A 14172-nucleotide genomic window follows, 5' to 3' on the forward strand; every position below is an offset into this window, starting at 1 on the left:
TCTTCCTGAAAATCTACATCTTCCTGAAAATCTACGTCTTCCACAAATCCATGTCCTCCTAACAATCCGTCTTCCTGAAAAATCTACGCCTTCCACAAATCTACATCTTCCTGAAAATCCACATCTTCCCAAAATCCATGTCTTCGGAAAAATCCATGTCTTCCAAGGAGTGCATGAGTCTTCCTTCACCTCCAAGTCTTCCAGCATCTCCAGGGCTTCCAGCATCTGCCTGTCTTCCAACATCTCCACATCTTCCAGCATCTTTATGTCTTCCAACAACTGCCCAGTGTCTCCAGTGTATCGGCTTTTTGACATTCAGGTTTTCTGGTGTCTGCCGTATCCAGGTATTGAAAATTGTTTCATAGTTTATTTTTTCCCAGTATTTCCCTAGTTTTGAGATCTTTCAAATCCAATCTTTTCCATCTATGCCTTTTTGAGTGCAGATATTTTAAGACTAACCTGTCAACTAGTTCTGCTTTTAGTAGAATTAGTTTCAAAATATTTAATAGCACATTACCTCTTATAGACCAAGTTTTGTGGGCCAACAGTAGTAGTATTTGTGATTGTTTGATATTGAGAAATGTCAACTTAACTTGTAGGGATTATATTAAGAAAAAAGGATAAAATTGATGCAGTAATTTTATAATTTTATTAATGATTATATTTTGATAGTTATGCTCAAGCCCAAGTGAAATTTTTCTTTTAATGAGAGAAAATTTCATACTTAGACACTATGTTTTTATAATATAGGTAAAGATAACAATACCTATTTGTCTATTTTATCTCTTTTAATATTTGCCCTTATGTGATAATAATAATGATAACAATAATGATAACAATAATACATAACATTTACTTTGTCCAGGCACTGTTCTAAGATCATTACATGTATCAACTCATTTAATCTTCACAAAACATTAATATAGGAGTTTTTATTATCTGTTTTACAGATGAAGGATCTGATATATAATGGTGAAGTAACTTGTCCAAAGGCCACAACAGTGAATAAAAGAGCTAGGATTGATCCAAGCTTGCCCATTTCCAGAATCCACCACTCTACCACTCTGTTCTTTATTATATCTGACAATGAAAATCAAGATGAGTGTGAGGCTAACTAAAGTTTGATGGTTTCCATACTGTATATAAAATATTTTTTAAAATCCCCTGTACACACACTCATAATTTTTACCTGTCACTGTCAGAATCTTATTTAATTAAACTCATCCTTCAACAAGCTACTGTATCATTTCTTGATCATGTATATGAAAGTTGGTTCAAGTATTTCCTAATACTAGGCTTGAGAGTAAGGAGACCATGAAGTACTGAGCTCAAATACATCTCATTTTAGAATCACAGTCACAACTTCATTCATTGAATTTTAATGCTTGCAAATTTAACTTTCCCTTCCACTTTAATACCTTCTCAATCACCATTCTCTAGTTTCACCCATATTATCTAGATCACTTACTATTAGTTTGTTTTGACCTCCAGGATCTTCCTGCTTCTCCAAATATCACTGACTCCCTGAGTTCCTGACCACTGCCTTGTATGCGCTTAATGGTAACTACAACTTAAATCCTAGGATGCTGAGTTAGAGAGCTATCATTTTTGGTTCTGTAAGTCTCAGCTCTCCTCAGTAATTTCTAGCAATGTGGCTGCTAAAGCCTCTGGCTGGTATGAAAACCATAAAAGCCATATAGTAAATTTATAGTTAGACAAGTAATACCTGAAGATTTGCAGTCATCTGTGTGATAATAAAATGTAATAACAATAACAGCTGAAATAGCAATAACTTTTGAATTAGAGTTGACAAAGTGTTATCACTTCATTTATTCATCCATTCATTCAATAAATATTTATTGAGCACCAGATTTGTGCCAGGCATTTTTAATGGAGCTTACAATTATTTGGGGATTCATATAAAGTACAGATAATTATCAGTTGTGGTGAGGGCATATAGAAAAAGTAAACATAAGATACTGTGAGAGTTTTCAAAGTCACAAAGAACATTCCTATACAAGTAAACTTCACATTGATACTGAAGCAGCTTTATTTGGTTGGTTGTTACAATAAGCTTGTGATTTAGATAAGTTTTATATCCGTCTTACATAATAATACCTATGGCTTTGAGGTATTGTTTGAGCTTCTTTTACCTTTATTAGTCCATTCTTCCTTAATCAGGAACACAGGAAATTTTAACATTTATCCAAAGCATTTATCCAAATTTGGTTGAATGTGATTAATGCAAGCTGGGTGTGGTAATACATACCTATAATCTCAGCATTCTATGGTCTAAAGTAGACAGATTAAGAATTCAAGGCCAGGTTGACTTACCTAACAAGATCTTTTTTCAAGAAAAGGCAGATAATTTTCATAAGGCTGTGATGGCCAGGTGGTTAGATGTATTGGACTCTGAACAAAGTAGATAATTCATATGTAATGATGGTCCTCATATTTAATGGCTATTATAAAAATGTAAAAACTAGTTAGACTCTGTGTGTGTGTGTGTGTGTGTGTGTGTGTGTGTGTGTGTGTGTGTGTATGTGTGCAGTTACACCATTGTTTGTGAGTGTACATACTCATGTGTATACCTGTGGAAACTAGAAATGACTTTGAATGTCATTCTTCAGAAGCCATCTGCTTTAATTTTGTTTATTTGTTTTGATCCAACATCTCTCATTGGTCTAGAGTTTTTGAATTATGTGTTCATATGTCTTTATCTCACCAGTGGTGGAATTTTAAGGGCACACCACTAGATCTAGCCATTTAAAAATATAACCATGTTTGTAAGACATGTACATTATTGGCTGAGTTATCTCCCTAGTTACTGGCTCTAGCTTTGAGGGAAAAGAATACGAAGACATGTTAATAATATATAATATTTGTCATTAAAATATTCATGGTTTGTGAATTAGGTAATTCTAATTCTATTTTTAACATCAGCTTAATAATATAAAGTGTGGCTGTAGCTCTTCTTAAGTATATGATCAGAGACAAATGACCATTAGAAAATATGATATGGTTATCATTGTATAAGAAGGATATGAGTTTCTTTTCTTTATATTTTTACTGTTTTCCCCCAAAGTTCTTACCATCCAAATAAACCTCATATCAAAGAAAAATATTTAAACAGTTGTATTCAAAGTTTATTACTTATTTAAATATTAAAAATATATGTAACTGAGTTTTATTGCAAAATTTCAAAATATAAAGAAACAAAGTAAAAAAAAAAGTATATCCTCAAATTATCTAAATTTGCACAGAAAATCTTTATAAAGATTTTGGTATATATTCTTCCAGAATTTTCAGTGTTTATGTATTTTTCCAGAATGGAATGATTTGACCACTCTGTAATCTATTTTTTCACTTAATGGAAGTTTTAAAATTTCACAACAGTAAACTGTGCATTTATGTTATGACTTCAATATATGATTTACTTATTTTGTCTCAATTTTGCATAGATTAAGTTCCTTAAAACATTTTAGTACTATTAAAATAAGCTATGGTAAACTTATGTACAATACAAGTTGTGTAGAACCCACATTGTATCACATTACATGTAGTCAAGTTTATACTTATTTGAAAACTTGTTTAGATAATATTTAAAATAAATAACTAAAATGAGAAGTTACTGAGACAAATGTTGTTATCCTCATCGTGCTTTATCACAGAAAAAAATTACAAGCAATACAGATGCCAAACATTGGAGATTGTTAGAAATAATTCCTGGTACAGTATATGATACTTTCAAGTGGTGCTGGATTATACCAGGAAGAACATTTACTAAAATGATACTATGTTCACAAGTTGTTGGCAGTAAAAGGAGCATACACACACACACACACACACACTAAATATATATATAGGGAATGGCATATATATCTTTGGGAAAGGAACCCAATACACTCTAAAATTTTTAGCAGAAAAAGTTCCAAAAGGAGGCCAGGCTAGGCATTTATTTATTTATTTATTTATTTATTTATTTATTTATTTATTTATTTATAAAATAGAATGGCTCAGTCTGTAAAGTACCTGCCCATAAAAGCATAATGCCTTGAGTTTAGATGTCCAGCACCCACGTAAAAATGGCAGTGTCAATCTGAAACCAAATTGTTGAAGGGTGGTAGAGATAGACAGATCCTTGGGGTTCACTAGCCAGTCATTCTAGCAGATTCTATGAGCTCATTAAGAGACCCTGTCTTAAAGGCTCTTGTTTAAAAAGTAACATGTAACCTGATCATAAAGAATGCTTGAAATGCAAGTTTGCAGACATGAATATGTATCTGCATGCACATGCGCACATACTCACACAAACATATATACACCCTCACATACAAATATGTGCTTATGGTAAATGATTAATAAGTTAGTAATATATTCAGTAAGAATTGAAAACATTGATTGCTAATATCACTGCATGGAGGTATCTATAAGTATTTGACCTTTTAAAATAGTTTCTCTATTAAGGTCCATCTATTGTTCAGTGCTTCACAAATAGAATCATTATATATTGTTATATATTAATAAAATGACATTTTGTATTGCATTAATTATTAGTATTAGTGGGTATGTGTGCATGTGTTTATGTTCATATGTGTATGACATGTCAGAAGAAAATACTTAAGTCTGTTTTCTCCACAGCTCATGAGGGGTTTGAGCTCAGGATATCAAGTTTAGCAATAAGAACCTTTACCTGCTGTGCTATCTTGCCAGCCCGAAATCCAGTTTTAGATAGTTACAGTACATTGCTTAGTACAAATTGTATTCCTATTACATTCTTTTCACATGGTGTGTGTTTAGGATTTAGGCTGATAGCATTTCGTTGTACTTACACATAATAATATGAAGAGTATTTTTTGAATCTATTTTGTCTTCTTTTACAAGTTTTTATTTTTTTATAAGCTAGTAACTTACAAATGAAAGGTCTACATCAAAGTGTTTGAATTGAATTGCCTATATTGCATGCTGGTGGCTACCATTCTATTTAGTTTATATCAATGATTTTGATGGAAATAATAGCGTGACATAATTTTCCTGCGTTAACTAATAAAGTTAATCATCTTTTTCATATATCCATTTTTCTTCTGTTGGAAAATTTTCTCATCTCATACTTTGGTTGTGTCATTTGCCTTTGTAAAATTTAATTTTAAGCTATCTCTGGGTAGTAGAGTTGATTTCTTCTCCTCTGGTGCAGATTACAAATGCAACTGCCTATCATTTGCTGTATTTATTTGAGGTACTGGTTTCCAGAAAGGTAAATTTTATTATACAAAATAGACAAATATTTCATTCTTTTCTATTTTATTGGTTTTGTGTTATATTTTAGTAGGATTATAAAATAATTTTCTCATATTTCCTTCTAATAGTTGTACATTCTTCTTGCTTGATACTTTAGACTCCTTAAAATTTGCTTTCTTTTGTGTCTTGGTTTACTGAGAAATAGGAAGTTAAGTTTCCTTTTCAGAAAAGATAACCAGATCTCCAAATGTCATTATTTCTATACTGAACTGAAATTCTATCATAAAATACATAGGTGAGTTTTTTTTTCTGTTCTGTTGAAAGTATTTAACTATTATTGAGGTTAGGTCCTCATTGATTTATTTGCAGAGGCCTGATATTTTGAAGTATGACAGCAATGTTTTTTCCTTCATTATTCATCTTTTCTCCCATTTCCCCTTTTTGTGTATATGTGATTTTAGATGAATTTTAGCATCAACTTCCATTGAAACATACTTTTGAAATGCCTGAGAGCTTTCAAGTTATGACACAAATTGGCACATTTACAGTAATAAATTTGTATCCAGATACATATTTTCTTTCTCTGTTTGTCTAATTTTATTGTAGTCACTAAACTATTATAGGCCCTTTCTTTGTTTTTTTTTCCCTAAATACGCAACTGTTACTCTAATGAATGTTACTACATCTTTTACTGTATACATAATAGTTTTATGCATGTATATAATTTGTAACTATCAAGTCAGGATAATTAGCATCATCATCTCCTCAAGTAGTTCTTTGTTTTGGCCATTTTTCTGTTCTCTGTATGCTTATTTTTGAACATACTGATTGATTCTGTGTGACTGTTGCTGGTAGTATTACAATTGCATTTTAAAAATTTATTATTTATTGTCAATAGTGCATAGAAAAGCTAATGATTCTTAACATTTAACTTATGCTCAGTCATCATATTTAGCTATTTCTACTTCTAATATTGTATTTCTTTAGTTGAATATTTTTAATTCTGATGCACATAATCATGTCCATTTTAATAATGAAACATTAGCCTCTTTTCTGTGATATTTTTATATGATGTTTCCTTATTACAACATTAGTAAACACTTTATGACTCTTAGAATAGTGCATACTTATATTGTTGAATAAAGAACAGTAATATCTTTTATTTTATTTTTACCTTAATAGAAATTTGTTAGTGTTTCATTTACAGAAATAATTTCCATAGATTCCAATATATGCTTCTTTTCATGTTGTATAAATGTCCTTCCATTCTTTTGATTTATTAGGAATATGATGCCATTTTTTCTGGTGTCCTCGAAAATGATTATCAAGATAAAGTATAGTTATTCTCTTTAATTTATTAATGTAATTACTGTAATTAACTGATCTACTTTAGCATTCTAGGACTCAAAATCTTACTTGGTAGTAGTACTTTGGTATGTCTCTGTTTCATTTAAAAGATAAAACTCTATATGAACAGCTGCTTATAGAAAGCACCCCTTTCCCTTTTCTATAACATAACATAACACACTGGGGAGAGAGAAGATTGTGCAGGGATGAGAAAACTGGTCTCCCAGGCATTGAATTGCTGCCTTTGGAGTTAAGATCCCAGTACACATACAGCCCATCTATATGCAGTAGTTTCATACCCTGCCTTTCACCACACCATCTGTATGTCACTGTGTTTGTGCAATGCAGTGCTGGGATGGAGCCTGGCCAAAGCTTCCTGTATGCTGAATATATGTTCTGCCTCCTGAGTCACATACTCATTCCCCTGAATTATATTAGAAAGATAGCTATTAGTATCTAGGTTTGGTGGCCGATGATGGGATGGACTCCCGAATGGGGTCCTCTCTGGATAGTCCATCCCTTCATCCCAGTTCCAAACTTTGTCGCTGTACCTATAATTTTTCATGGGGGTTATGTTCCTCATTCTAAGGAGGNATGAAGTATCCACAAATGTTCATCCTTCTTGATTTTGGATGGGTAGGGGAACAGAGGTGGGGGGAGGGGTATGGGAAACTTTCGGGATAGCATTTGAAATGTAAATAAAGAAAATAATAAATAAATAAATAAATAAATAAATAAAAGAAGCCAAAAAAAAAAAAAGATAGCTATTTTATCTCAATTAGCTTTCAGTTAGGGTTTTGTTTTCTGTCCTTTTTAAAATTTCTCTAATTTCTACTCATGCTATTTCACATATGGAGAAAGTATCTCAATTGTATATAATATAATATAAATATATAATATGGATAATTTCTTTGCATCTTATATGTAATAAATTTTCCCATAGTCTATTGATATATTTTATTTTTGTTAAGGTAGTATTTTATATTGCTCTACAGTAAATCAAACATACTATTTGTTCAGTTTTCTATTTTTGTTTGATTTAAAATAAGTGTAAACTCTAATTATTTTGTCAAAATTTCCTCCTTTAAATGTCCCTTTTTCAAATAAAACATAATACAGTATTTTTAACTTATAACAAATTAAGCTATTATTAATAGATAATTAGCACAATGAATGACAGGTATGACTTAGATCTGGCATGTCTCTTGATAGTCCACATCATTAAAACTTGTAATCAAAATTGTTAGTACTGGGAGAAAAAGGAAACTGAGATTTTATTTCATCTGAGAATATTTGTCACTGGATTGATAGCTTGAAAGTTCACATTAATTATACTTGATAATATTTGCTCATAATTTATTTTGGAATTTTGTTATTTTTTTTCCTTTTTACATCTGTCAATGTATATGACACCTTTTATTTTTGAAGTTATAATTACTCCCTTCCCTTTCCTTCATCCAAACCCTCCCACTCTCTTTCAAATTCATGGTGTGTTTTTTCATATATATAATATAGGAATATATAATATAGGAATATATTTAATGTATATTCCTATATTCAATCTCTTCATTCTATATGTTACTTGTATATGAGTTTTCAGGGCTGACCATTTGGTACTGGATTTCTTTTATCTATAATTATTTATAAGTTTTAAGTATCAATTTTATTGTAATGTGATTATATTGATATATGTATATATGTATTTATATACTTTAATATTATAATATTTACACTAAAGATGTTTATAATAAAACTATCTCCTTTTAAATGTGTCTAGTGTTGTTTTTTTAAATTCCTTTTGTGGGCTCGCATCACACAAATTCTATGCTTTACAATTATTTACTGCACAGATAGGGTGGAGATCAGAGGACAACTTGGGGGACTTTGTTTATTACCTTCCACCATGTGACTTTTGAGGCTTGAACTCAGGTCATCAGACTTTGAGATATGTGCCTTTACCCACTGAGTCATCCCATCAGACCTCATCATGAAAAATTTAGATCCTATCACCACTTTCTCCATCCCTCACTATTGTACATTCTGTTTATTAAGTACAAAATTAAACTTCATAATGGTAAAGACCTTAAAATACCAGTTTTCTAATGAAATCCCAACATCCAGGTTTTCTGTAACCCTCTTCATATACTCATATCTGTTCTAGCCAATGGTTCATCTATGCCAGGAACCTGACTTCTTTCCACCTCAAACATCAGCATTTGTTCCTCACTCTATTTAATTCATTTGTTCTGTATTTTTTTTTCTGAGGCTGCTGCTGCTGTGTGTGTGTGTGTGTGTGTGAGAGAGAGAGAGAGAGAGAGAGAGAGAGAGAGAGAGAGACTATGTGTATGTATGTATAGTGTGTGTGAATGTGTGTGTGCTCTTGAGGGATTTTTGTTTATTCCTTCCTACTAGTTTCCTAAAAGGGGACATTTATGTTTTCATGAGAGCTGGAATATTTAGATCACAAAATGATTGGAAGTGACATAATTTTTTACCCTGAAAACACCTCAAGCATTTGATGTATATTGAAAAAGAAACATTTTGACCATATCTAAAAGTAGCCCTTCACCCTAAAATAAAGGTTTATTCCACTCTGAGTAACAGTGCTGACTTTCTTTACCTCCATTGGCATCTTTTCTCAATTTTTCTACTCTGCTATGCTCCATAGCATAATAATCCATCCTTCATCTCCAGTAGAGGTGACTTGCTCATGCCAGTATTCAGTTCCTGACTTTAAGTTCTTTCCAAATATTCTGTCAGCCACTCCATCCCAGTGCAAGAGCTCTGATTTCAGTTCATGTCATCCATCTTGTTATGGAATGAAGCCAAGAATTCAGGGCCTTAAAAAGAAAAAAAGAACATTTTCTGAAAAATACAATAAGTTAATTTTAGCTTGCCCTAACTCCTATAAAACAAATTCTCTAGCATGTTTAGGCTTTTACAGCTCCCGATTATCATCTGCTACAATATGGGGGTGGTAGGTAGAGTTCCAAGCAGTATTCTCATAAACAAAGCTGAATTCTCCTTTCCTACATGTCAAAACAATTTATAGTAGGGCCTTTCTGTCTACTTTAGGAATTCTGTTTAATAGTTTTCTTAATATCCGTATTATGATAAATATTTAAATAACGTATTTTCCTAGTTACCACTATTGTTACTCCATTGTTTTCCCAGTATAGGTTTTCCATTTTTAGTAGACATACCTGTTTGTCCCCTAAAGAATGGCACAAAGTTTATATTTTCCTGTCTCAGCAAAGCTTCTCTTGGTGCCTAAGATCCTGGGGGGAATGTAGTTACAAGTGTTTCAACAGAATGTAGTTCAGACACATCTCAACTCACTGTTGTCACTCATCTTTATCTATGTGGACTTCCTGTAATTCCAAAAGAGCATACTCAATGTGCATCCCTCCATCCTGAACCATCTTAGGTCCTGTCCTCACCAGCATCACGAAAGATGAGGTAATGCTAAAGTTTCTATGTGATATATGTGTTCGAGTTTCCCAATTGATGAGGAGGTATGTCGTGATTAAATGCCCACCTATCGTTGGCCTGATACAGAGCTTATCTGAAGATTTCCATCAGACATGCCCATGTTGGGGATTTCACAACCCCTGCAATTCCAACTCTGGGAGACCTGATACCCTCTTTTGTCTTTCCTGGGCACCCCATATATGTGAGATATTCCCAAATAGACACACACATACACACAAAATAAATAGTTTTCAAGAACACAGGACATAGGTACCTCAAAAGAATATATACATTTTGAGAGTTCTGTGTATTTCATTGAAACAGAGCTACTACTATTTTAATTTCATGAAAATAGCTTCAACCTTTAATTCCATTTTCTTAATTTAGAAAAATGCAGATAATTCAGTGTCATACCAGTTCATATTTGACAATTAGTAACTAAAATATCAGAACATGTAAAATTAAATACTGTAGTTGTCAGACATCAGTTTGTGTTTTTAAACCTAACAACCTAAGAATCATTTTGGCCAGGGTTGGTGGCTTATACCTTTAAAGCTTGCCTGCTGAGAGATGGTGGTGGGATGATTTTGAGTTCAGCCTGTGTTTTACGATAAGATTTGAATACACTATGAGGAGTGGGTAGATTTGCAAACACTTGTATGTTTCACTATCATTTGTTTGACATAAGCACCAAATCCTAAAACATCAGTTTTATATAATCACATTTCAATAGGAGCTTTATGTTGAAAACATACTGTTTTAGTTCATATTGTCCATTGTAACAACATAACATGGCCTTAGTCACTTATAAATAATGGAGGCTTAGAAATTCAAAAGGTTGTGTGTGTGTGTGTGTGTGTGTGTGTGTGTGTGTGTGTGTGTGTGTATGGCAATGGTCTGCTATCTGTTTATAAGATGGTACTCTGACTGCATGCACCTCATTCAGTGAAAAGGGCAAGGTAGATCTGTAAGTCCTCACTCATAAAAACATGGAGAGATCTGGTTTCACGACCTAATTGCATGATAGAAGTCATACTTCCTAATAATCACATTAATGATTAAACATCTATGCATAAATGAGGAACAAAGGCATTCATTCTGTACCTTTTTTTCTTCTCAAACCATCCCTACCAATGTAGATTGTAGTCTACCACCTAAGTAGATTGTGGTGTACATATGTTTTTCAGATTTAATTTAATTTATTTTTAAAATAATCTCTGTGTGAGTTTGTGCTCATGCATGTAGGAGCCAGTCAGAGGCTAGAAGAGGGTGTGAGATCCGTGAAACTAGAGTAACTGAATCCAGGTTCTCTGCAAGAGCTGTAAGCATTCATAACCACTGAGAAGTCTCACCACTTGCATACATGGTTCTTTATGAAAAACAAAACAAAACAAAAAAAACCAAATCAATTCTATAAAAATTTACTCTTCATTCTGATTACTATTTAGTATCTGCAGGAATCCAATTTTGAGTTGGGTAACTTAATGGTGTCCCCAGAAAATAAATACAGTCCCTTAATTCTAGACTATGTGATTACTAGAACTTGTGTTATCTATCATTTTACTATAGCATACACTTCACATTTCAGTAGCTTAAATCAACCTTTTAGTTTTCATGAGCCCATGAGTCACTTGGAGACATTTCTTGGCTAGCCTCATTATATATCAGAATTTTGCTATAGACAAGTGGGGAGTTCTGGTGATAAGCCTTAGGCTTTCCCATGTTTTGCACATCTAGGAGCTTGCATGAATGATAATCAGCACTCCTTTTTCTTACTCATGCTAGCCTAGGCTTGTTCTCAAGGGATGGCCGAATTTTAACAGGGATAGGGGGCAGGTATATAACTTAAGGTCAATAGAATGAAAGTGGAGGGCCTACAAGGTCACATTGCAACAGGAACAAACACAGAGAGTTGATAAATGGTGGCCAACATCACAATTAATCCACCACAGTTCGCCTTCCCTTTCCAGTTGACCTTGTCTGTAGACATGTAGAGTATACTGTTCCCTTCTCAAGAATGAAATGGGAAAAAAAACCCACAACTACAATAAACATTTAATATCCAGAAAGAAGAGTGTAAATCAGATAACAGTTACTTACATTAATAATTCAAAATTAAGATATTGGGGAACAAATAGGCCTCTTGATTACAGTATAATTGTAATGCCTATAAGAGGCCCCACTGCTCATTACTCTTCTTGGCTCTACCACCTAAGAACATCAAAGATATTGTCTTGTCTATTGTCTTTGCCCATTTCCAAAGCAGATGTTGAGCCTTTCTCAGCCTTGCTATCGGCTCATGGAAAGTTGAGAACCAGATGTATTTTTTTACTTTTTGAATTCCTTATTCTGACTTAGTCTAAGTCTAGTGTCTAGGTAACACATTTACCAATATAATCACTCAATTTTTATGGTCTTCATGAATATGAATCTTCATTGAACAAAGCTTCAATCACAAGTATCTTTTTTTTCCTTTTTCTTTTTTTAGTTATTATTATTATTTTCTTTATTTACATTTCAAATGCTATTCCGAAAGTTCCCTATACACCCCCCCCCCGCTCCCTTACCCACCCACTCCCACTACTTGGCCCAGGACTTCCCTTGTGCTGGGTCATATAAAATTTGCAAGACCAAGGGGCCTCTATTCCCAGTGATGGTTGATTAGGCCATCTTCTGCTACATATGCAGCTAGAGCACGAGCTCAGGGGGTACTGGTTAGTTCATATTGTTGTTCCACCTACAGGGTTGCAGCCCCCTTTAGCTCCTTGGGTACTTTCTCACAAGTATCTTAAAGCTTTGCAGTTATTACGTTCATGTGGGCCATTTCAATTGACTTTGGGTCAGCACCATTAAGTTTCTTGGAAACTCTTTTGTCTATGTGCTACTACTTTAATTTTTTGAGGTATTGAAATGTCTTAGTGTGTTTTATCTGCACATATGTCTGTGTACCACATGCATGCCTAGTGTCCAAAGACATCAGAAGAGGGTGTCAGATCTTCTGTAATTGGAGTTACAGACTCTTGTGAGCTACCATTTGGGTTCTGAGGAACAAATCAGGGTATTCTGCAAGAGCAGTCAATGCTCATAACTGGTAAGCCATTTCTCAAGCTCCTTATTTTCAACCTAGTAAGCTTTAGATCTTTTATAGCATCTCCAAATTTTGCTTGTGAACTGGCCAGTTGTTTTCTCAGTTCATATTCAACTTGCTATATTTTATCTTACACAGCTAGGAGCATCCAATTAAAAAATGCAAAGTGCTGCATGAAGAGCTCCCAAGGCAAAGTGAGAATATCATTAGAAAAATTTTCCATCTCCTAAGCTTCCCCCAAACTGCAGCTCCTCTAGTCTGTTAGTGTGCTGAGCTACAGGTTGATATGTGCATAAAAACAATTTTACCACCACACTTTAGATGTTGGTATTATTTTTCTAGTCACTACCTGCTCTCATGTCCTAGAGATAATGCTTTACAGTATTTTTTTTACCATTGATTAGCATGTATTAAATGTACACATTAATGGAGTTCAGTATATTTCAATACATGCATACAGTGTCTACCAATCAAACCCAGTCTTTATTTACCTCCCAATAAATTTTGAAAGTCTAATCATCACTTCATACGTGTAGAAAGACTTATTTATCTATTCACTCCCACTATAAGAAAGGAAGATGATGGCTGCATTTTTGTGTAGATTAGTTCACTTAGCACAGTGTTCTCTACTTGGTTTAATCCTTTTTTAAAAATGTGAATGGAATGGTTAATTCTTTTTCATGGCCTGCAAAAAAATTCAGCAATAAAGACACATATGGACAGAAAGAGGAATGGATAAAAAAATGATATTTATGCAAGTATGAATCAAAACTGAGCTTAAGTAACTACTTTTATATCAGACAGATTAAGAGACAAAAGCTCTAAAAAGAGACAAAGTTGTTACATAATTTTCAATGGTTAAATCCAACTGGAAAATATGGCAAATATAATTGAGTGATACTAGCGTATACAACTTTATAAAACAAACATTGGATATAAAGTGTGACATAAATTTAGAGCAATAGCAGTGGGTAACTTAATATACATTTATAGCAAGTAAATACAACATGTATACATATACATGGAGA

At 33.2% G+C, this 14172-nt stretch overlaps 1 protein-coding gene across 1 annotated transcript in view; it reads right to left on the bottom strand.

Annotated features, from left to right (window-relative positions):
* Cdr1 (cerebellar degeneration related protein 1) overlaps positions 1-1433 on the bottom strand; it is a 3800-nt gene extending 2367 nt beyond the window's left edge. Inside the window, 4 exon segments of the mRNA XM_021188745.1 lie at positions 18-31; positions 88-136; positions 139-331; positions 1419-1433. Of these exon segments, the coding sequence (XP_021044404.1) occupies positions 18-31; positions 88-136; positions 139-331; positions 1419-1433 (271 nt within the window).
* Positions 1434-14172: the final 12739 nt, after the last annotated feature.

Source organism: Mus pahari, chromosome X (assembly GCF_900095145.1).
Source record: "Mus pahari chromosome X, PAHARI_EIJ_v1.1, whole genome shotgun sequence".
Taxonomy (NCBI): Eukaryota; Metazoa; Chordata; class Mammalia; order Rodentia; family Muridae; genus Mus; species Mus pahari.